Source organism: Polypterus senegalus, chromosome 7 (assembly GCF_016835505.1).
Source record: "Polypterus senegalus isolate Bchr_013 chromosome 7, ASM1683550v1, whole genome shotgun sequence".
NCBI classification, from domain to species: Eukaryota; Metazoa; Chordata; class Cladistia; order Polypteriformes; family Polypteridae; genus Polypterus; species Polypterus senegalus.
Window position 1 is genome coordinate 170,232,664 of NC_053160.1, and position 23,841 is coordinate 170,256,504.

At 39.6% G+C, this 23,841-nt stretch overlaps 1 protein-coding gene across 2 annotated transcripts in view; it reads right to left on the reverse strand.

The window, feature by feature from the left end:
• The window catches only part of ndst3 (N-deacetylase/N-sulfotransferase (heparan glucosaminyl) 3), a 491,728-nt gene extending 468,778 nt beyond the window's left edge, over positions 1 to 22,950 (reverse strand). Inside the window, exons 1-2 of one of the 2 annotated variants that reach the window (XM_039759612.1) lie at positions 22,630 to 22,950; positions 17,738 to 19,021 (exon numbers count right to left, since the gene is read on the reverse strand). In XM_039759612.1, coding sequence (XP_039615546.1) covers positions 17,738 to 18,718 — 981 coding nt within the window. In that variant the 5' untranslated portion in view covers positions 18,719 to 19,021; positions 22,630 to 22,950. Of the gene's footprint in view, positions 1 to 17,737; positions 19,022 to 22,370 lie in introns of both variants that reach the window. The other variant, XM_039759611.1, reaches the window with a different exon arrangement.
• Positions 22,951 to 23,841: the final 891 nt, after the last annotated feature.

Here is a 23,841-nt window from a genome sequence, read left to right on the forward strand (position 1 = left end):
GACGCAGAGAAGCTTTCAATTCATCATCGCTTGCCAATTTGGTGCATTTGGAGTTTCAGTTTGTCCAAATAAATGATAGTTTTATTATTTTTGCCGGCATATTTTGCTGTGTTTACATCTTCAAATTGATTCATTGAAAAAGAATGATTTTAACAGCTTGCATTGCTTGACTGCCTACCTCAGCTCCATGGAGCTCTCCACACTCACTGTCCAGAGAAACGTTTCTCTTTATTGCCAATTAGCAGAGTGTTCCATCCATTGCAGTAGGGTTGTGTGTCCCAAGATTGCTGGACAGCTCCCTGTTTATTCTATCGTATCATATGCCCAGTTTTAAATGGTTCAATGTTATTTTTGTACAAAAATATATATTCTATGGCAATTTCTACTATAGAAAACACTTTATAATTAGTAAAATTTCCTTTTTAGCATTTCAAAAATTACTAACATATTAATTTTGTTCTCTTCATGCTTTCAAAAAGATTACAGGAACTGCTTTGAAAGGAAAATGAGCAAAAGTGACCAAATACTTGTTCAAGTTCCTGTGATTTATCAGTAATATCCCATTAAAGGGTGGTCCTTCCAAGACCAGCAGCTGGGGTAAGCTAATCAGCAGGATATATGGCAATTACACACACACACACACACATTCACTAAGAGCCAGCTTTAGATTTGCTAATTAGTGATATTCATGTCTTCAGGACAGAGTGGGAAAATAGAATAACCAGAGGAAACCGACGTGGACATAGGAAGGCATCTGCAAACTCAACTGCACTCCACTATTCCTCTACAATATCACAAAATGATTAACTACAGCATACCAGATTACTTGTCATTTTAACCCAACAAATACCAGAGATCCTCTGACATCAGCCTTCTAACTTATCTATGCTTACAGCTCATCCCTTCTGTATTATTGCAATTCCCTTTTTACCTGTCCGAGTAAAGCCGGATTGTCTCATCTTCAGACTGTTCAAAAAGCAGCTGCCAGGCTTTTATAACACGTTCACACAAGTGTCAAGTCAAGTCAAGTCAACTTTATTTATAAAGAACTTTACTTACAACAGCCGCTGACCAAAGTGCTGAACATAGGCTAAAATAAATTTAAACAAAACAAACTAATAAATAAGTAGATAAAATACAATCAAATAAAACAAATTAAAACATAGTAAAAACAACTAAACAGAGTTAACACAGAGTAAAATCAACTGCTCACACAGGATCAAACGACAAACCAAAAAGAAAGGTCTTAAGAGCAGACTTAAAAATGGGCAGTGAGGAGGCCTGTCTAATGTGGATCGGCAGTGAATTCCAGAGCCTTGGAGCCACAGCGGAAAAAGCCCTATCCCCCCTGAGCTTTCGCTGAGTCCTAGGAACATCCAGAAGCAGCTGACCAGCTGATCTGAGTGAGCGGGAAGGAGAGTGCATATGCAGCAGCTCAGCGAGGTAGGGCGGAGCAAGCCCATTTAAGGACTTAAAAACAAATAAAAGAATCTTAAAATGAACTCTAAACTGAACAGGCAGCCAGTGCAGTGAGGATAATATAGGTGTGATGTGCTCATTCTTTCGCGTGCCAGTTAAAAGGCGTGCAGCAGCATTTTGCACCAGCTGCAGCCGAGACAGGGTGGACTGGCTAACACCAACATACAACGAATTACAATAATCCAATCGGGTTGTAATGAAGGCGTGGATTACGCCTTCTCCTCAATTTGATGCTCTCTATATAGGATTCCAGTGGAATTAGGGGTCCAGTTTAAAATTCTGGTACTCACTTACAGAGCTCTGCAAGGTCAAGCTCCCCAGTTAATCACAAAGTGAAGAGGTTGCTCTGAGGATAGGGGTCTATATGGTTATCCGGAAGGTTACTGCAAAAAGAGATCTTGAGCAAGGCCCTTAACCTGCCCTTGCACAAGGGGCGCTGTGCAAAGACTGACCCTGCACTATGATCCCAAGGGACATGCGAAAACTAATTGAATAAGGCGAAACCAAGAACAAAACAAACAAACAAAAAACCTCCTTCAGCATTACACCACGGGCCACGCTTTGAGATCTGCTTAGTTAGATCTCCATACTAGACTAAAGACACATGGCAATCACACATTTCAGGCCTTTGCCCCATGGTTATGGAACAGTCTTCCACTGATGTCAAGATAAGCAGCTCAAATGTCAACTTAAGACACGTCTGTTCAGAGAGACGCATCCGTTTCATTTTATTTTGTGCTTTATCGTTCAGAGCTTTGTGACTTTTGTCTGCAATAGGTGCTTTATAAATAAATGGTTACTTTTACTTTAAAGCTTCATTATGTGACTCTCTTTTAGCTTTGCAGCTCCTCCTCTCCTGGACCCTCTCTCTCCACAGGTATGTTAGAGGCTTTATTTGTGGTCACATTCAAATCAAGCTCAACGTTCAAATCACACTTTTCTTGATTACACTTGTTAACATTTCATACAGACAGACAGACAGACAGACAGACAATCTTCTGTGGTGTTTTGTTAATTAATGAAGTAGGGCTTCTAAAGCTGATGTCATGTTATGTTACTTCTAGTTGTAACGCATGTCAGATTTGCTGAATGCAGTTGTGGATTTCTTTGCTAGACTGTGCCTAACTAAATGCTGGACATGTCCAATTTAGCAAATGTAACTAATTTCAGCACAATTTTGCCCACCCCTTTATCGGACAGTCAGTAGTGTGCCACTTGATGGAGCCTGTGCTGTACGAAGGGTTGACAGGTACGGCCATTTCACCTCTACTTTGTGTCATTCTTTTTACATTCGGTTATGGTACTTAAAACACAAAACTTGACGGGAACAAAACTTTCGTTTGTGAGGTTCAAAACACCCTTATTCTTCATCGTTACGTTCATTGTATTGCCAGGTGAGCATTCATTGGTTGTCAGCTGTCATGTACACGGAGCCCACCCTTATGACTACAGACGCAATCACAGCGAGTCTTGGACTAGTTGGGCTAAGTTGTGGGTATGCCACATTACGGGACTGTCCTTCACAACAGTGCGCCGCCAACTCCCTAAGGTTATTCAAATGAAAGCTATGACTAAAAAAAGAGGAAAAAAATCTTTTAATGTGACATGGCCTTTCATTTATTCCTTTGTAATTTACTATGCATTATAATTGATCTTACTTGTTAAAACGGTACTTTTGTTCAGTGTATTGTAATGGCGTGCATTAAGAATAGCAGTAATTAAGATAAAAACTGATTGAGTGATGGCATGGTCACCACACCTTCAAATATTAGTCTCACTGGTTTACCTTACACGATTTAAATTCCACAGTTTTATAATAAAGCTTGATATGTAATTCCCTCGTCAAAGCTTGTATGTAATTTATTCTTTATACACTTGTATGTATTGCTTAAGTGATGAGAATATTGCTTAAATACAAACTGTGTTCAGAACTGGCTCCTTTTAAATTGGCACCACCAATCTCTATTAATAATTTTTTGCTCCTTTTATCTGCATGTAGTACTCACTCTTGCCTAAACTAATTTGAAAATTGACCAAGTGTTTTTAAATTGATTTGATGTCTCTTCAGTGTCTTTGATCTTTCCTGTGTTGGTGTTATCTGCAAATTTCAGACATTTACCCACTACATCAGAATTGTTGGTATACATTTTCAACAATAATTGTCCTTGTACAGATTTATTGAAAAGTCGAGTGGATCATTCTCTTTTTATCTGTATTCTTTGTTTTCTGCCTGTTAAACAACTCACAGTCCAGTTCTGTAAATTGCTCTTGATGTAAATGAGGTCTGACTTCACAATTAATTTCCTCGTTGAACTGTATCAAAGACATCTTGGAAATCAAAATACACTGAAGTTATATGCTTTGCTTGGATCTTCGGTTCCATTTGCTTGTTCAAAAAGGAGTACAAGGGGGTTGAATGGATTACACCAAAAGAGGAAGATGATGAGTTGTCAAAAAGATCCCCCATCTAAATAGATTATTTTATATATTACATGTCCAAAACAATTTATTCAAAAAACATACTTCATAAGGGTGCTGCTGCCTCGCAGTAAGGAGACCCGGGTTTGCTTCCCGTGTCCTCCCTGCGTGGAGTTTGCATGTTCTCCCCGTATCTTCGTGGGTTTTTTCCTGGTGCTCCAGTCCTAAGACATGCAGATTAGGTGCATTGGCGATCCTAAATTGTCCCGAGTGTGTGTGTGTGTGTGTGTGTTTTCCCTGTGGTGGGCTGGTGCCCTGCCCAGGGTTTGTTCCTGCCTTGCGCCCTGTGCTGGCTGGGATTGGCTCCAGCAGACCCCCATGACCCTGTGTTAGGATATAGCGGGTTGGACAATGACTGACTGATAACATACTCCATATGTGCAAGATGATCTACAGGAATGTCTCAACCTCTTCGACATCATGTTCAACAAACAAAAACCAACAAGCAACAGTACCATTTAAAGCCTGGAGACACATTTGGTGGGGAACAGATTATACCACAGTTCGTATTCTGTCCTTCAGGTCATTGATATCACGAACTTTCCTGCTAAACACGCGCTCCTTCTCCATACCCCAAAACCAGAAATCACAGGGTGTCAAATCAGGGGAGTGTGGAGGCCATGGCAATGGTCCACCTCAACCGATCCATTGACCTGGAACGGTGTGGTTGAGATAAAAATAATCCATTGGTGCTAACATAATTCTGACTCGACCCTGTGCATATATACAGGGTGGTCCAGATCTAATTATGCAGATCCAGATCGTCTGGATGACTTTGATTTATGCGGGGAAGATTCCAGTTCGGCGCGAAGATGATTCTTCATGTCGTCAGTTCACACACTTTGATGGTCCGGGATTTTTTGGGTGATTTTCTGTGTAATAAACTTAAGAAGTTATAGCGCAATAAAAATTGCATAATTAGATCTGGACCACAGTATTATATATATCTATTCACACCCATATATATATATATATATATATATATATATATATATATATATATATATATATATATATATATATATATATATATATATATATATATATATATGAATGAGAGATAGAGAGAGAGAGAGAGTCAGGCATGGGTGTTGGAGGAATCCTTCGAGGGCTGGGGAAAGGTACGTAATAACCCCCCCGAGAAGAGAGGGGGGGCTACTGCCGACTTTGTCCCGTTTCAGTTTTTCCCTCACACCTCAGAGAGACCACCCAATAAGGGTACTTAGCCCTACCCCTTCCGGGCATTTCACCATAAAGGCCGCACAGCTTAAATTGAGGCATCTTTTGCTGGAAGACCCGAGTAAGCCGCACGATGGAGCACGAAATTAACTCTAGAGAAGGAGGAACCCCGGACCGGGGAGCAGAGCATTTATGTGTTTAACTCTTCCTTTCATTTTTGTTTACTTCGTCTGCTGACAAATAAAAGGGGCAGCCCAGTTGGTGTCCCAAACTTCTGACTGATTCTAGTCTATCCTTCCACCGCCCCACCACATATTATAGATTATATATAACTTATTGAGTGTAGGCGGATGAACAAAAAATTACAAAATTTATCCATATAAAATGAAACCTACCACCCAATAAAGTGTGCAGAAAGTGAAGGAGTCTTTCTAAATCCAGTATATGAGGGATTCTCACAAATACCCAAAATATTCTTGTCAGGTTTATTGGTGATGCCAAATTGGTCCATTATGAATAAGTAGAGTGACGAGGGGATATTGTGATGGACTGGTTCAGTTGTCCAGGGTTATTTCCTCCTACGCAAAGTATTAACCCCCCCACAAACTTAAGTGAATTAAGTGGGTTTGAGAATATTGTTGTGCTTTGTATTTTCACAAATGTTGTTCATTCAGAAAAGGAGAGTAAATGCAAATAACAAAGGAAAATTATTGAGAAGGAGAAGGGTCTGAACTGAAATCTTTAATTCCAAACAGTTAATTATGTGGTATTAGCTTTGGTTTATGAAGTATTTGAAATGCAGGTACTGTACTGCAAAGAGCTATATTACATCGAAATGTGAAAAAAAAATTCTCCAAAATTTCAACCATCATCATAAATCCTAAAATGGCAGCTCCAACACCAATGTCATCAGAACAAAGTGTTCACCTTTTGATGTATTTAGGAGTCCAAAGTCATAAAAAAAATAAATGGATTGTTAAAGCTTTACTGGTCATTGCCCATTTACTTGTATTAGAGGTAATTAGATTTAAAAAAAGCAAGCAACCCCAGATTCATCCTATCAAAGCGTCAATGTCCGGTGCAATTCCAAGTGCAGCATTATATGAAAGGAGCTCCTGCAGGCATAAAGAAGTAAAGCACTTGCGACATCACCTGCTATATCACACACATATGGTGCCAATATGTACAAATAACCAGACAGGGTGTTCCATCTCCGGTCTTTTTTTTTTTTTATTAACTTTATTTGAAGAAAATAAAATCCCATATGATTAAGTCTAACTTAAACATTACATACAATCAAGTCACACTTAAACCAGAGTTCAACTCCTGTCATTTTTAGGCCGCTCAGACATACAGTTTCTGACTCGATGCCTTTTCCCTTGCTGACGCAGAAACATCAGGTCCTCCAGTGCACCCCCCATATTAATTTGCCCAACATCTCTTAGTTCATGTCCAATCATTTTTAAGTTGCTCCTGAAAAATCTTCGAGGTACACACCATGTAATGATAGAGTTTCTACCTAGCTTCATTCTGCAGTGATAAATAATTAATTTCAATTTTATTCTTATACTTCACACTTCCACTTACAACTCTTATTACTTTTATAAACCTATTTATTGCACTGTAAACAGTACACAATGCTGCAAAACACAAAAGCACCATGCAATGTGCATGTTGACATATAAATAATCACTATAAAGAGAGATATTTCCTAATGTTTATAGATAAATGGAAAAGACAGGAAGGATGTATGTGCTATAGCTGGCAATGTAGAAGAGAAAAACAAACATTCCTGTCTACACAGATTCCACATGCTGTTAATCAAATTGTCATCTAGTCTATACAAAGACTCTCTATAAAGCATGACGGTGCTTCGAATATGGATCACTGGGGCAGAAGAAGGGTTTACCATTAGGTATGTCCTTTTGGTTATGGCTAATCCATTTCAAGGGGTGATGAAGATGGCAGTGATGCCAAGTGCCTCCACAGGATATCAAAAAAGGAATGAAAATGGTAAGTATTCAAATCATATTCAGTCATAAGGACTGAAACACTAGCAGAACACTAATCTAAAATTAATCTAAAATATGTATGTTGATTGTAACACCCAGGGAAATAGGACTATTGACCTACTGTATGCAATTGTGAATTTTCGCTTGGGATTAATATAGTATCTATCTAAAAGAATGAGTGCTCTGCCTTGATTTAAACGCAGAAACTCAAGTGATATCCAGAAACGATTCTTTGCCCTTTGAATTCAAGACAAGCACCAAGTTGAAAAAGAACAGGTCTGTATATTAATATTATAAAACATAAAATCTGAATGTCTAACTAGGGGGCCTCCACCCCCTGCTCGCTTTGCTTGCCAACCCCAGGAGGTCACCGCTGGGCATTGGGGCACCCCTTCGTTAGAGAAAGTGATTGTATTTAAAGAGCTGGTATATAGAGGCCGTCCAAGAAACACCTGGCGACGTGACCTCCAGGCAGACATCACAAGGATGGGCTACACCTGGAGTCAACTAGAAAGAATGGCCCAGGACAGAAATCTCTGGAGATCTACCTTTGGCAGCCCATAACCCAGAAGGGGTGGAGGGCATAAGTAAGTAAGTATATAGAAGAGTATGCAGAGGTGCGGGAGGAAGAATGTTTGGTCCTTAGTTATTATAGATCTCAACCTGTGGGGCACGCCCCCCTTGGGTAACAAAAAAGGGGGTGCGAAAATGTGAAAAAAAGAAAACAAGAATCGAAAATATGAAAAATACATCTATTGAAACCAAAAAAATTAGCTTAAACTACATTCCGATACTAGAAAAATAAACAGAGTTAGATAAATGTTAATAAAAGTTTAGAAGGTACAATAAAACATGTAGTGGTGTATCGGCAACAAAAAATATAGGAATAAATTTTATTAGGGTTTCAAAAAAATGTTGGGGGGGCACGATTAAAACTGTTATGAAAACTTGGGTCGCAAATACTTAAAGGTTGAGAAACGGGGTTAAAAATAGAAAATCGGTTATTTGTGTATTTCACTACAGCTGTCTATTTTAAAATACCAATGAATAATAAAATGTAGTAAAGAGTAAAAACAAAAGTAAACGTAATAAAAAAAATTTAATTACATTAACGCCTCATCAAAAACATTATTATAAATTATTTTGCCCTCTAACTTACATTCTATAAACGTTGCTGTTTTGCATTTTTGGTCACATATTGGTCGAGAGATTTTTCTCTTTTTCGTTTTTTGGACGATTATCTTTATTCTCGAATTTTAGAATATGCATCTCTTTCCTGTTCATTTTCTTTTTTTGACATTCATTATCTGCTCTTGTCGCTGTTTTTCTATTACGATCTAAAATTTGATGTTCGTGAATAGACCATTTGCTTTTCTGCCTTGTCATTATAACCGACTGCATTTAAGAGCAAGTTTGCATTAAGAGTGTCACAGGCTGGTACGGTCAGAGGATGTGCGAAGCAGGACTAATGATTGGGCAAGTGGCGTGGAGGGGAGTGGTCAAAGCTGAATAACGAGAACACAATAGAAATATGACCCCTTGAAAAGACTAAGTTTTGGAAATGATACACAGTTCACAAAACAACAACTTTTGCAGTGCTTCTTGCTCAGACCAATAAACCATGATTTATGAAGAAAGATAAAACCATTTGGCATTGCCTCAGCTTAAGGAATGGAATCCAGTTTACTAAGCCCAATTTTGATAAGGCGGCAGATCAAGCTGCATACTTAGTGTAATGTTGTAAGTAAATTTACTTCCCAATCAGGGAAACTGTGTTCTTAATTGAATGGAGAGCAGTCGATTTAGCTTTCGTTACTTATATCAGACCCAATGTTGGTATTTTGCATATAAAACTGAACACATACTGCTTCTTTAACTTTTTCAAATGTCATACCTTCATTCAGAGACAATAGTCATTGCTAAGAGCAGCAGTAGGTGAAGATTAAAAGATGCTCCCCAACTACATTTTGATCAACAGGATGTTTTGTGCACAAACCATTCCTAATGCAAGACCGATTTTCTTTTGTTCCCCAAATTATTGTGGCATCTTCTCATGGAGCAGTAATTACAGATGTTTAGAAGCTCATGGCTGGCGTGTTCTGTAAACCCACTCTTAAAGCTAAAGGGCACTCCTGACCCTCTTTGTCAGCCCCAGGTCTCCATTCATTCCCAAGACCCACTACATTTTCAAATGACTGTCCTACCCATTCTTTAAAATGTCTTTATTAGTTTGACCTCAGAATAGGGAATTCTGGGTGACACACACACTTCTTAAATTTAGACAGCCTCAAGCAGCTGCTGATCCACATTCCCACTGCTGTAGGTACATATAGTATAAGCAAGTGCAGACGTTGCCCGGTTGTGGTCATTTCTAACCACTAGCTCTGGCAGTACCTCACTAGTCAGACACCATGTTGCAGAGTGATGTAATATATCAAAATGTGCCAAAAAAATTGCAGTCTTTTTCACGAGCAATGTACACGTGGTTTTCTTCACATGATGTCCCTCCATGATATGTCTTGTGTACCATAGCTTCATAAACTGGAAATTCCAAGACAACTATACAACATGCCTGATCATTTTCAGCTAGCAGCCCAAATTTATTAGGATTTACAGAACGAAAAGCATTGAAAATCTGGAATCAAATTCAATTGTCTTCTTCCCCTCGGTTGACCCTCATAACATGAAGAAATTGTTCCAACTAAAGTTTGGCTTCCAAAGAACGGCATCTGCTCAGGGCCTAAGAAAATGTTTGGTAGTCTGGCATGTGTGAATTTCGACTTGCATGTCTGACAGCTCTACGACTCCTGCTTTGTTGGGAATGTCTGCTATCGTTGTCGCCCTTTATCTTCATTTAAAGCTTGATGCTGTATACCTTAATTCATAATCATGCAGGAGCCATATAAGTAGAGCTAATACTTTCCAAAATTGAAGTTATGCCTGGTTTGGCAATTAAAAAAAATTATTAAAAAGGTATCTTTTCTCCAAAGTATCAATAAGACAATAGGTAGAATTTGACTTGGTGGGAGGATGATTGGGGAGTGAAGTTGGGATGGGCCCCATCTTCCTTTTAAATTCTTCATAAAGAAACATACATGAATTTAGATGGATTTTACTTTGTACCTTATTTTTTTTTATTCTTTTCATGCAAGCTTGTAAAGGAAGGTATGGACAGGATAAAATTAGGCACAGATGTGCAATATATTTCCCTTTTGTGTAATTTTATTGATATAATTTTGGGGGTAAGACCGTCAAGCTGAACCAAAGCAATCAAAGATATTCTCCTGCTGCTACTCCACACACACCAGCAATACTTTGAATCAATCGATCCAGTGAGTTCCATTGCACATCTCCACATCCTACATAGGATTTGCTTCATTTCATAACATAACATTGATGACAATTCCTCTGAAGTACTGCATGTGCATTTCAGGACAAAAGAAAATAAAAATAGAGTACAGGCCAAAAGTTTGGACACAACTCCTCATTCAATGTGTTTTCTTTATTTTCATGACCATTTACATTGGCAGATTCTCACTGAAGGCATCAAAACTATGAATGAACACATGTGGAGTTATCTACTTAACAAAAAAAGGTGAAATAACTGAAAACATGTTTTCTATTCTAGTTTCTTCAAAATAGCCACCCTTTGCTCTGATTACTGCTTTGCACACTCATAGCATTCTCTCGATGAGCTTCAACAGGTAGTCACCTGAAATAGTTTTCACTTCACTGGTGTGCCTTATCAGGGTTATTTAGTGGAATTTCTTGCTTTATCAATGGGGTTGGGACCAGCAGTTGTGTTGTGCAGGTTAGTTGGACGATCATTTATATTTCAACAGGACAATAACCTCAAACACACCTCCAGGCTGTGTAAGGGCTATTTGACCAAGAAGGAGAGTGATGGAGTGCTGTAAATGGTCATGAAAATAAAGAAAACACATTGAATGAGGAGGTGGGTCCAAACTTTTGGCCTGTACTGTACATTTTAGGGAAAAGGCACACCCGATCAATAATTCCCTTAGTGCGTTTGTTTTCAGTCAGAAAATTCGTATAGCACTTGCAGCCATTGGGAAAACAGTTGCAAATAATTTGGCACCCCTCAAACATGGCTAGCACTTCAGAGCTGTTACTGACATTAAAGTGCGTTGTGAACAGCAAGATATGGGGAACCATCCACTTTGAAAACAGGGTAAGTGGTAGTGTATCTGTGTCTTTGTCTGGTTGCTATGTCTCCAACTGATGGCGCAACACAAACAATTGTAGCAGTAAAATGCATTGCATGTCATTCCCACAGATGGCGCATCACAAACATTTGTACTATTATGTTTCATTACTACAAATGTTTGTGATGCACCATCTGTTGGAATGATGGGAGGAAGTGAAAGGCTGTGGGAAATGAGAAAGCTACACACATACGGTACATTTACTGGATGAGGAAGTGAACTCCGGCCACTGGACCTGCGAGGCTGCATCATTTTCCATCAGTCCATTTTTAAAATTCAAATTTTCCACTCTAGGGTTACTGGAGACAGCTGCAATCCAGATACCAGACAGGAGCATCGCTCCATTTCAGGGCTCATATGCACGGAGCAGATCTCAAGGGGAGTCAATCTGTTAGGTAAAACATAACCACGCTCTGAAAACTGGGCTTAGTGAAGAAGAAATGTTTAATGGAAGCGAGGATGTTAATCACTGGTTACTCTCTTGGCCAAACATGATATCAACCTGGCTTTAGAGGTTTACTGTAATATTGTGAGCAAATCAATCAAATCTCTTTAGAGATCTTAAGACTTACTTTTAAATGCCTACTTGACTAATGCCAGAAAACTGTGGTTAATAACACGGTCACTTTTGGGAATACCACCTATGCCTCTCCCGATTCAGCTTATGCTAGAATGAATTCATTGTTAGAACTGCCATATGAGAATACTGATATGATTTAGGATGCGATTGTACTGTGGACAAAAAGGGAGGAACTGAAGGAGAAACGTTTAAATATTACCAAGATTAGCAGAATTATTCGCCCAAGACGGACTGATAAAAACAAAAGAGGCGCCCACAAAAAGCAGGTATGCACTAATTAACCTGAGGGCCATAGGATGGCCAACAGTTATAAACACTCATGCATTTCAGTGTTGTTTCGGCCCACCCTGAAACCTGCTGAAGAGAATTGTGCTGGCCTCCCTTTTTGTTAATAAGGGAACTTTCAAATTATCCAGAGCATCAACGGATTATTTAATAAAAAGAGAAAACTTTTGACATTAGCCACATGAACCCAGAGAGTTCTCCTTCTGCTCAACTGACTAAGATACTTGGTATAGATGGCAGGATCAGAATTCATATCCGTGGTACCCAGTGGAAAGGAACGGCATACAAGTGGAAATTCAGTCAGACATGCGCACTGACAGTCACTCACACCAAGCCACTTTAGAGTCGACAGTCGACCCAACATACACGTACATCTGTGAGATGTCAAACGAAACTGACGAAAGTGGAAAAAACTTGAAAGCATGGGCACACTGTGCATGGATAAGGACTTGGCTGGAAGGAGAACTCCGGCCCCCGACGCTATGAAGAGGTGCCATATTATTAAAGACACAACTAACGAGAGTCCTGTTTTATTTGTGGAGTGTTTTAAAATCTCATCGCGGCAACCTCCAGCTTTCAGTATCCAATATAATTGGCCTCTTCATAATAGTAAAAGAACATATGTGTTCGGCGCATTAAAGTGTTTAATCTAGTTTTATTGGCTAAATATGAAAGTTTCTAATCCCCGGGGCAGCGTTTCCTGGTCTTGATGCTAGCGGCCAGAATAGCCACAGGTCAGCTGCTTTCATTCCCAACCAGGTTTCTTATTCAATGAGCAACAGCAGAGACTCACAAACAGGGAGAGGGGCTTAAAGAGTTGGAGGAGGTGGGGGGTTCCTGTAAAGCAGGACCTGTTTGATGCACGCACTGCACAAAGGGATCATTTCCCACTGAGTCAATTACTTTAAATTGTGTATTTCCATTTTTCCATAACAGTAATTAAACAGGCAATAAAAAAAAAAAGAAAATCAGCACATCTAAAGCTGGCAGACCTCCATCTAGTCAGGCCACTTTACGAACCGGCGTCCCAGTTCAGTTAAACAAAACTGCGTCTAATGCTGAAGGGGGTGCCCGTTCATCTTTGGGCACGCAAACACAAGCGGCGCTAGGTATTGTGCAAGTAATATTTAAAAATTAGGGTCATTTGTTTTTTTAAAAAATGCTAGAAATTATGCTGATCAACCAAAAACACAATTCTTACTTCTGCTTATTGGGTGTTGCTTCAATAGAGAAAAGTCAAACCCACAAAACACAAAGTAAGGCTCTCATAACAGAACAGAATAAAGAACTGGACTTGTCCTCTGTAAATATATTCAATTATTTTGATTAAGATTATAAAAATAAAGAGGAATTAGATAAAAAAAATTAACTAGCAAAATGGGTTCTTTACTGTATGTGCCCTGCAGTGTATCTCAAAACTGGCAGCCATCATTATTATAGCGTCTTACTGAAGCAGCATGCCTTCCGAAACTCATCTCTGTCCATTGTAGATTACGGAAAGAAGCTGGTACCACACAATATTCTATGATTATTTACTCCATGCTTCACAAAAATAGAATACTATTACTTGTTTTCTACTGTATAATACAAATTTGTAATAACAAAAGAAAGAAATTTGCTTATTTTTCTTTGACATCGACGAGATGGTAAAATGCAGCACTGGGCTGCCGTTAGACAGACGCTGCAGAAATCTGCAACAGAAAAAATCAGCAGGATCTAGCTAGCAGATGGACAAACAGAGATGGCGCTATATTTCACACACCTTCTGTCTAGTTTAACGGCGGTCTAAACATTTATTTTACACTTTAGTTTAGAAAAATAAAGACGAAGCACACAAATTAAAAACAAGACATACACAGGCTGTATATATGCACACACAGATAATGCGTACTGTTTTATCTTAGAAATAATACATTTTAAAAAGTATGAAATGTATAGTACGGTTTCTATTTATCGGTTTTAATATCCGTTTTATATAGTGCCTTTCAATCTGGCTAAACAACTCACACTCAGAATTAAAGCTGTGCCATTTCAACAACAACATTTATTTCTATAGCACATTTTCATACAAAAAGTAGCTCAAAGTGCTTTACATAATGAAGACAAAATAAGAAATTAAAATAAGACATTAGTTAACATAGAAAAGGAGTAAGGTCCGATGGCCAGGGTGGACAGAAAAAGCAAAAAAAAACTCCAGATGGCTGGAGAAAAAAAAATAATAAATAAATCTCTATTCATCTTAAACAGCACTTCCTACAGTAGCATTTCTATTGCACATTTGATTTTATATCATGCAGATTCCAAACATCTTAAACCTGATTTTTATATTTGTAGTTGCATTTATTTCCATGTATTTAACTCTGGATTTTTTTATAGTACCTTTCTACCTGGCTAACACCTTACACTTAAAGTGGTGCTGTTTTTACTCATCTTAAACTTGACTTTCAGGGGTGACATTTCAATTACACATTTAAAATTTTATACAATGCAACTTCTACCCATCTTAAACTTGACTTTGTATAGTATGGTTTCGATTTATCACTTTTAATATTAATTTTATATAGTGCCCTTCTATCTTCCTAAATACCTCACACTCCGATTAAAGTTGTGCCATTCCTACTCGTCTTAAATGCGACTTTCTATACTGCCATTTCTATTGCACATTTGATTTTATATCATGCAATTTCTAACCATCTTAAACCAGATTTCCATCTATTTTACGCTTTATTCGATAGAGTTCCATTTATTTCCATCTGTTTTACTCTTGATTTTATATAGTGCCTTTCTACCTGGCTGAACACCTTACACTTGATTTTAAGTGGTGCCATTTTTATTAGTCATAAACTTGACTTTCTAGGGTGACATTTCAATTAGATATTTACGTTTTATATAATGCTTATTCTACCCATCTTAAACTTGACTTTATATATTATGTTTCTGTCTTGTTTCATATTGATTTTATACAGCGCCTTTCTACCAAGCTAAACACCTCACAATTGATTTTAGGTAGTGCCATTGTCCTCATCTTAAACTTGACTTTCTGTAGTGTCATTGATATTACACATTTGAAATAATGTAATTCAAACCATCTTAAAACTTGGCTTTGTATAAAACTGGACGTCCCCCATGGCTCTGTCCGCGTAGAGGTGAAACAGGACAGTGAGGAGGGTCCTGTCCGGCTCCCCACTCCTGATGTCACGCTACCTCCTCCCCTCGGCCCGCAGCCTCTGTCTCAGATTAGCACAAATACATCACACCTACAAGCGAACTAGGATTCTTAGTGCGATGAGAGAAGTCACAAAATCAACCGGAATGTTCAAGCAAATTCTAGAAAAAAACAGATCTAAATCCATTAAGTAGTTCTCTCATGATAAGAGGACAGACATACATACAGATGGAGTGAGACGATGGATTTTATATATATATATATATATATATATATATAAGGTTTGGACTTCCCAAACCACTTCAGGGAGAGCTCGTGTACAAGGCCAGGACTCAGAGCATTAAAAAGGACAGCACCCACCCCAACACTGTCTACTCACACACCTACCATCAGGCAGACGTTATAAGAGTGTCAAATCAGGGACTACGGAGCAGGCAGTTAGATTTGTGAATGAGTTCCATTCATTACCAGTTCCCCTCACAATGTCCGCCTTTGCTGGCACACATTGGCCCAGCCAGTAATTGACGTGCTCCGTTCACCTTTTGAATTATGAAATCTGTATTATGTACATGTTTCAGTCTCCCTATCCGAGTTATATGTTCACGTAATACTCATAGTATCTGCCTTATATACACTTACAGTACAATGCACTGCTGGATTTACTCTGTGTTTTTCTTATCTATTAGCACTTGAATTGTATCGTCTTGTGTTTAGGTTGGGTATACCGCTGGCCATGCACAGTAAGATATTTCATTGTACAGCAACTGACTGCTTCATGTGCATATGACAATCAATTCTCATAAAATAAATTTTGCAGAGCAGCATTTCGGTCTGTGGGTCCTCTTTGGTTTTAAATACCATATACAGTACAGGCCAAAAGTTTGGACACACCTCCTCATTCAATGTGTTTTCTTTATTGACCATTTACAGTACATTGGCAGATTCTCACTGAAGGCATCAAAACTATGAATGAACACATGTGGAGTTATGTACTTAACAAAAAAAGGTGAAATAACTGAAAACATGTTTTATATTCTAGTTTCTTCAAAATGGCCACCCTTTGCTCTGATTACTGCTTTGCACACTCATAGCATTCTCTCGATGAGCTTCAACAGGTAGTCACCTGAACCATTAGTTTTGATGCCTTCAGTGAGAATCTACCAATGTAAATGGTCATGAAAATAAAGAAAACACATTGAATGAGGAGGTGTGTCCAAACTTTTGGCCTGTACTGTAAGCCTATCCCATCTGCAGGAACAGCCCAGGATGCATCACAGAGCCCACCCAAACACACACACACACAGGATGAATTTGGAATCCCAAGTTAACCCGACCTGCACATCGTTGGGGGATTTGGGAAGAAAACCAGAGAGTACCAGAATGAAACCCCCAGAGCTAAGCACTAAGCAAGGAAATTGCCCTGCTCTACCCACTGAGTCACTTTCACACTTGAAGATAGACAACCATACAATTGCTCTAATATGTCACCCAAAAATGAAAGCTCATATCACAGTATATACGGATGTTAAAAAGGCTGGCAAGCATGCGACTTAGTGTCACTTGAGGAGAAGGCAACCGCTGCTCTCCTTGATTTATAAAGCGCCAGGGAGTCCAGGCGCCCTAAAATGCCAGAGGGACAGTACATCACTTAACCCCCAACATTACGGGTGAGGTGTGCATGGGCATCTGCCACATGGCTGTGCTTTTTCTCCCAGAAGTCCACAAGTACCACCATTTATTCTCGATTGCCATTAACTCCATTGTGGTTCATTTAGGCATTGTTAGTAGCGAATAATTTATTCTACCCTCAACTTTGTAAAAGTGGGTTAATTTGTTAATGGCCCTCTTTTCGCCTGGCCACATTTACTGAACAACATGAAGCTCGTATTTTTTTGGCCAGAACAAAACTCAAAAACCTTATGCTGCCTTAAAAAGGCAAAACATGAATTACTGGTCATTGAACTCTCCTTTTCTTTTTTTAATTTAATTTTGTGGAATCAGAGCTCGAGTGACACTGTATGAAAGAGTTAAGCGCCAACAAACTTTTTTCCCCCCATTCTTTTGCCCAGCTGACAGGCTCCAACATCGCTACTCTTTGTCCGTTTTTTCAATGGCAGGCTTGGGGCTCTTCCGCAGCTTAATGGCTTGTGTGTTGCAGACACAAAGCGACAGCAAGCTGAAAAGAGTTCAGTATGTTGTGCAGAAACAGAGACAATGTGACTGTGTCTCCATCTTATTCTACCAGTCCCCAGCCCCCACCACTCACCCCGCTCCAGATTGTATATCCATAAAAGCAACCATTTAGGCAGAAGGGAGATGCATGCTTTCTTACCTTAACGTCATTGACATTCATCCTTGTTCCTTCCTTCCCTACAAAGATATCGTCGATGTCCACCAGAACGTATCTTTCCAAAGACAACGAAAGTTTCTTGCCAGACAGGAAGGAGATGGCATCTATCAGGATAAGCTTATGCAACCAGTAGTTAAGGTTGTGACCGAAAAGAACACGCTGAATGCCATCATGAAGCCCCAAATCCTGGATCACAGTCGCATGGAGAGACTGTCCATTTAAGGCTGACGGGACACTTTCTAAAATCCTTGACTTGGCAAGAAGCACAGGCTCGTAAGTCGAATGGTTGGACTGAAACACTGTCCAGTCATCTCCAGGCAGTGGTCCCCTGTCAGCCTCCGAAGCTTTGGTGATATAGAGCAAAGGAGAACGTGGATTAACGCAGCAGTCTTTAAGGCCTAAATTGGTATGAAGGTACAAAGGAAAGCCCTTTAGTTTAACACTCGGCAAGCTGTTCTCATTGGCTTTGTGAAACCCAATGATCCCCACACTGTATTCCACACAATATTTGTCCAAAAGATCTCGATTCCACAAATCCATGTTCACATACTTGAGCATGTTCTCGTAGATGATGAGCGCGTATCTCCCCCGTCCCTTATTCGTGAGTGGAGGAATATCTCCTTTGCCAGGGGCAATTTCTGAATGATACTGAAACTGACTGGACTCCAAGATGGCGATGATGTCCTGTCCGAGCTGGGAGTATTGGCTCTCCACAAACACCAGCACAACAGGGTCGGTCCGGGATGTGTCGATGGGTTTGACGGTTTTCATTTCCATCAGACGGTAAGGTAAGAGTTTTAAGTCCCCACATTCCATCTCGGGCGTACCCTCCGAGAGTTCAATCTCCTGATTGTAACCAGTGTACAAGTAGTAGGCCGATATCAGGATGCTCACCATGCAGAACGTGGCGAGCAGAATCACCAGCCTTCGCAAATTCCTGCGAAGCTTTAGAACAAAATTCATGTTGTCCTCTTGAGCCGACTCGTTTAAGGTTGAGTTTCCTTTCCTGGCAGTTCAGCTCTTACTGCCCCGTACTGAGACACACATACGGACTGAAAGTCATCATGAGGATTTCATGTAACCATTGCAGTACATGTGGAAAGGTCCTTCAACTCGGAGCAGAATCTCTTCTCTCAGAAGGTGAAAAAAGTCTTTGGTCTACCAACTGAAGGGAAAAGCCACCTGCTTCTACACTACCTCAGCCAACCTCACCGCCGTGCCGCACACATGCTGGCAGAGCTCCAGGGTTATCCTGTCGCCCGATATCTGAAACAAAGCAAAAAAAAAGTGCAAACGCAGTTTATCAGTCGGTGGATTATACTGACAAGCATTTCAGCATTTGTATTATACATATAATTTAAAATAAAAAAACTCAACTTAATCCTAAAATGTAGTCTTTAAGAAATGAAAGCCATGTATTTCTATTTAAAACAAATACAACCCATCACTAACCCTGGCTGACTTTGGATTTCCTGTCCGGCAAAGGTTCGCAGACCTCTAATCATTTCTTAATTAGAGGCCAACGTTTGCTGTTAATTCTTTGGCTCATTAGTGCCATCATTTTGCCTTGTCAGACAATTGTATTCTGCAAACAGATATCACTTTTTTTTGTTTGTCTTTATTTCATTCCGGACTTTCTGTTAAAGGAGGTGCTTTATAATGAAACAGACAAAGTTAGGTGGTCAGCTGCTGCTTTAATTATTAGTATCTGAAGGTTGGCTATGAAAATAAGAAGCAATTAAAACAGTGAACGAAAGAGAAAGAAGAGAAAAGGGAGTACTTAAGGAATTTTAATATGAACAAGAGAGTGAAACACACTTTCCGATCACAAAAGTATGGGGCAATAATTGGCTTCTAATTAAGAAATTCGCTAGAATGAAATCCCGTAGCTATAGGACCGAGATTGAGGACCCCTTGCGCTACACTTATAAAAATCCGGGTTCTCTAATGGCACTTTATTGGGTGCTGTGGTTCTCTGTATAACCATAAAACCATTATTTGGCCAAAAAAAAAAACCCAGTCATTGTGGGGAAGGCTTCTTTCTTTCCACGTGAAATGGTCTCCTAATAGGTGGACAAAACAGAAGTTTTAAAAGCAGAGCAGGTTGGAAACTAGTAGATCAAGAGAACTTGAATTAGTCCGTGGATTGTTAAATCATGGACCCACTGGTATTTCACAAATCTGGTATCATCGGTTTGGAGTCCGTTACAGATCTAAATAAGTTAAAACTTCTGAGTATTCTTTTGAAGAAAAAAAAAAGTTACCCCTATGGCATCGCTCTGCAAAACCTTCTCAACACATTATACACGTGCATAGTAATTCTCAACAGTTTTGATCCTCAAGAATGGCCCGTCCATCTAACTAAAGACTTTCGAACCACATTAGCTGGTATACGTTTGCACAGAAATGCAGGAACGGGATGTCCAACTCCTATCTATCCCATGTAACCCTTTTCAACACACACACCAGAACCGTTTACCGATTTCTCCTTAATCCTTCATTATCCTGTTCTGGGGGGAGCATTTTGGAGAAATTCCATTACACGCGTCAATACTAAAGGGCTTCATAATTAACATGAATTATAGCAAATGAAGGTGATTTGTAGCTGCAATATGATTTGACATGTTTGCAGGTCAAAGAACAATAAAGTAACCCAAAGAGAAAAATTAAAATACATATAACTTGTTCTGGATAAGAATGAGTAAGAGATGTTGCGAGATAGCTAGCAAAGATCCATCAACCTTCAGCACACAATGGAGCGGAGGGGAAGTCTCAAAATTGCGGAGACATCAGCCGTTCATTTATCCCCCCATAAAAGTTAGACAGTTGCTCTGTCGGACTGGGTCGTTATTCGTTTTACCCTCTCTTCCACGTACTGACGCCGCTCATGCTCTACAGTCCAGAACTTCTTATTTTTGTGTCGTTTCTTTCTTTTATTTTTTTTTTAAACCTATCCCAAGCGCATATTCCCCGAGATATCTCCTGCATTAGACGGGTCCGAATTGCACTTTGTTCTCCTGACGCTCTGAATGGCACTCTTGCGGGCTTTGTGAGGGTGCGCTCCGTGAAAGGCGCTGCATCAGATAAACGTGATTGATTGCTTGATGCTGGAAAAAGAGATTAAAAAAAAAATGTACAAAAGCGCGACGACAAGTGTGTCCAAAAGCTAGCGTGATGGGGCAAAAAAAAAAAAATAAAAAAAAATGCGCTTTTTGGTTGTGAATAGCATTTGTGAGATGAGCTATTCACACATCCATCTTCTATTACCCTGAAACAAATGAATAACTTTAAGGGGGGAAAAAAAGTGTCAAGAGTAACAAAGTTTGTCTGGCAAGCTTCGTTGTGAATTCTGCATTCTGCGCCCCGTGAAAGGCGCTTTATAGATTGACTTCTGGAACCTTTTGCGCGTAATCAAAAACAATCTGCATTTTTTGTCTTTCTCTGGATTTCCTTCAAAAACAAACAAAAATGCTATGTCACCTGAATTAAAACTGTATTAATATTACGACTCGCAAGAGATTCAAGCACTAGAGGGCAGCCATCGCTAATATGTGCGCCAGAGCGTTCAAGAAGTCAACTCGTCGAAATAAGGCTTGTAAAGTGCTTACTGTTTAAAACCGAAACCAAACAACGCACGATTATCAAAATGTTTACTCGACTCTTGGATTAGAATGCCCAATAAAAACTGTACGTTTTTTGGTTTAGGGTTCATAATTATGTATCTATCTTTTTAGATTGTATTTGTTAATTCAATGTTCGTTTCTTAATCGTTCATTCTAGGATATATGCGTTGTAACGGGACAGATATTAAATGAATAAAACAAAGTACACAATTTAAATGTCAGTAAAACGTTATGTGTGTAATGCTGCTACTGGCATTTGAGGTGACGTTTGCATTTGACAACAAGACAAGCAGCAAGTATCACAAAGCAAGTTTTCACTGAGTGTGTGTGCAGCTTTTCCCTTTACTTTCTTAGAATTGCGTTAAGAAACAACGGAATAGTTGTACATGAATTTCTTTATTAATAATACATACGCACGCAGGAGCGCCCGCGCATCATAAAGATTTCCGTTTCTTTCTTTCTTTTTTGTTATACTCGAATAGCATTTCTTTAAAGCAAGCCGTTTACAGGATGACACAAGTGCATTTTTTAACCGTAAAATATGCTTTGCCATAGAATGACTTTATCCAGTCACAAGGATGCAAAAAAATAAAGCGTTTTCCGTCTTTGTTTCTTCGAGTGGTTAAAAAAGAAGCCTTTCGCGGCAAAGACATCACTGTTTACGCAGAGCTGCAAGTTCCAAGAACTGCCAAAAGATGCCCCGACAGAGCAGATCGCCGTACGCCTCGCCAAAGAGCAAGCACTGGAGAAGGTCTCGGTCCTTTCTGGAGTTAATGAAAGCAGGAGCTGTCCTGAGAAATGGCTCGGACGAGCCGGAGATCGCAGCACGTCGCGGCTCCGCACCGCGCTACACAGACATTCGCTTTCTCGCTGGGCTGCAAAGTTGCAAAAAATATATAATAGCAAAATTAAAAAAAAAAGACAGTCGCATTATCTGCATCCTGGGGTCTGTTTCAATGTAGGAGCCACGTTAGAAGTGCGCGCTCACTTACCTCCCCTTGAAATGTGGCTCCTGGAGAGCGATGCACGAGAGCTCCGCTTTCAGGAACAATTTCGCGGAGAAACTCCTTAAAACGCTGCGGCTCTAGTGACTGAACAAGAGAGCCCAATCCCATTCTATACAGAGCGCTCTTTAAGATGCAGCCAGCTGGAATGATTCACTGCTCTATTCACCATTATGCTCATGCAGCTCCTTTCTAGGGTACACGGATTATAGCCGCGGAAAAAAAGACACAAGAAGTATTTAATCACCACAGAAATTCCCTGCAGCTGCTGCTCCTGCCGTCTTCCTTATCTGCCCGCCGCCGTCGTCTCTCACCTATACAACTACAGAAAGAGCCATCGCGGGAGAGTGATTGACACAAACAGGCAATTCCTCCAGCTAATCACGGTAAAATATTTCAAGGACTCGGAGCCATTTTGGTGTCATTTAGACAGTGGGATGTTACAGATGAATACATTCCATTGGAAGCTAATTCATTGTGCTCTACAGAATTCCGCTCACAAGCTCATGATTGATTGGATGCTCCTACAGGATACCTGGGATCTGTCACAATGCACTTGTGCAAGTTGTGCCATTACCCTCCCAAAAAAAAAAATCAGACTTGTGACAATCGCAGGAGTAAAATGTCATTCCTGGCTAGTCTCTGTCACAGTTCGAAGATGCGCCGCAAACACCAATCGCCTGAAACACCGAGGAGCAGGTTATGGGTAAATGTTCGGCTAAGCGTGACACTGATTTAATTCATCAGGATGAGGGAGACCAACGTCGCTTTTTCTTTCTTTCTTTCTTTCTTTCTTTCTTTCTTTCTTTCTTTCTTTATGACCTGACATCTTTTAAATCGATGTTCCGTACACTTATCCGTTAGCCTGCTTCGTAATTGTATTAGATGCATATGCTTTCCATTATTTTGACAGAAATTAAAAGCAGATGTCAACAAGTAATGTACAACACACGGCATGACAAGATAACACAACCCCGTATGAAAGATTAGTTCCTTCTGTTTTATTACTTAATACTGTACAGATTTGCCCAAAAAATGTTAAAGGGAATTTCTCTTCACAATATGGTACACATGAATAAAATACTTCTAAGAATGACAAGAAATATGTAATATAAGCTGAGTACTCTAAACCTTAATGACTTTTCTGCTTAAATAAGTACAGTATACCCTACACATTTACAGTATATACAGTATACTGTATGTATATATCAATAAATATAATAATTAATAATACAAGAATAAACTCTGTGTTTCACATACTCACAACGGTAAACCTACATTTGCCTACCCCTGTAAATCAGGGGGGTCCAACTCTGATTCTGGGGAGCAACAGTGGCTGCAGGTTTTCCTTCCTGCCACTTTCTTAATAAGTGATAGTGCTCGGGTGTTGTACCGTGTTAGCCATTTATGCATGTAGTGAGAAGTCAAGAAAAATGTCACCTTTTATTGGCTAACCAGA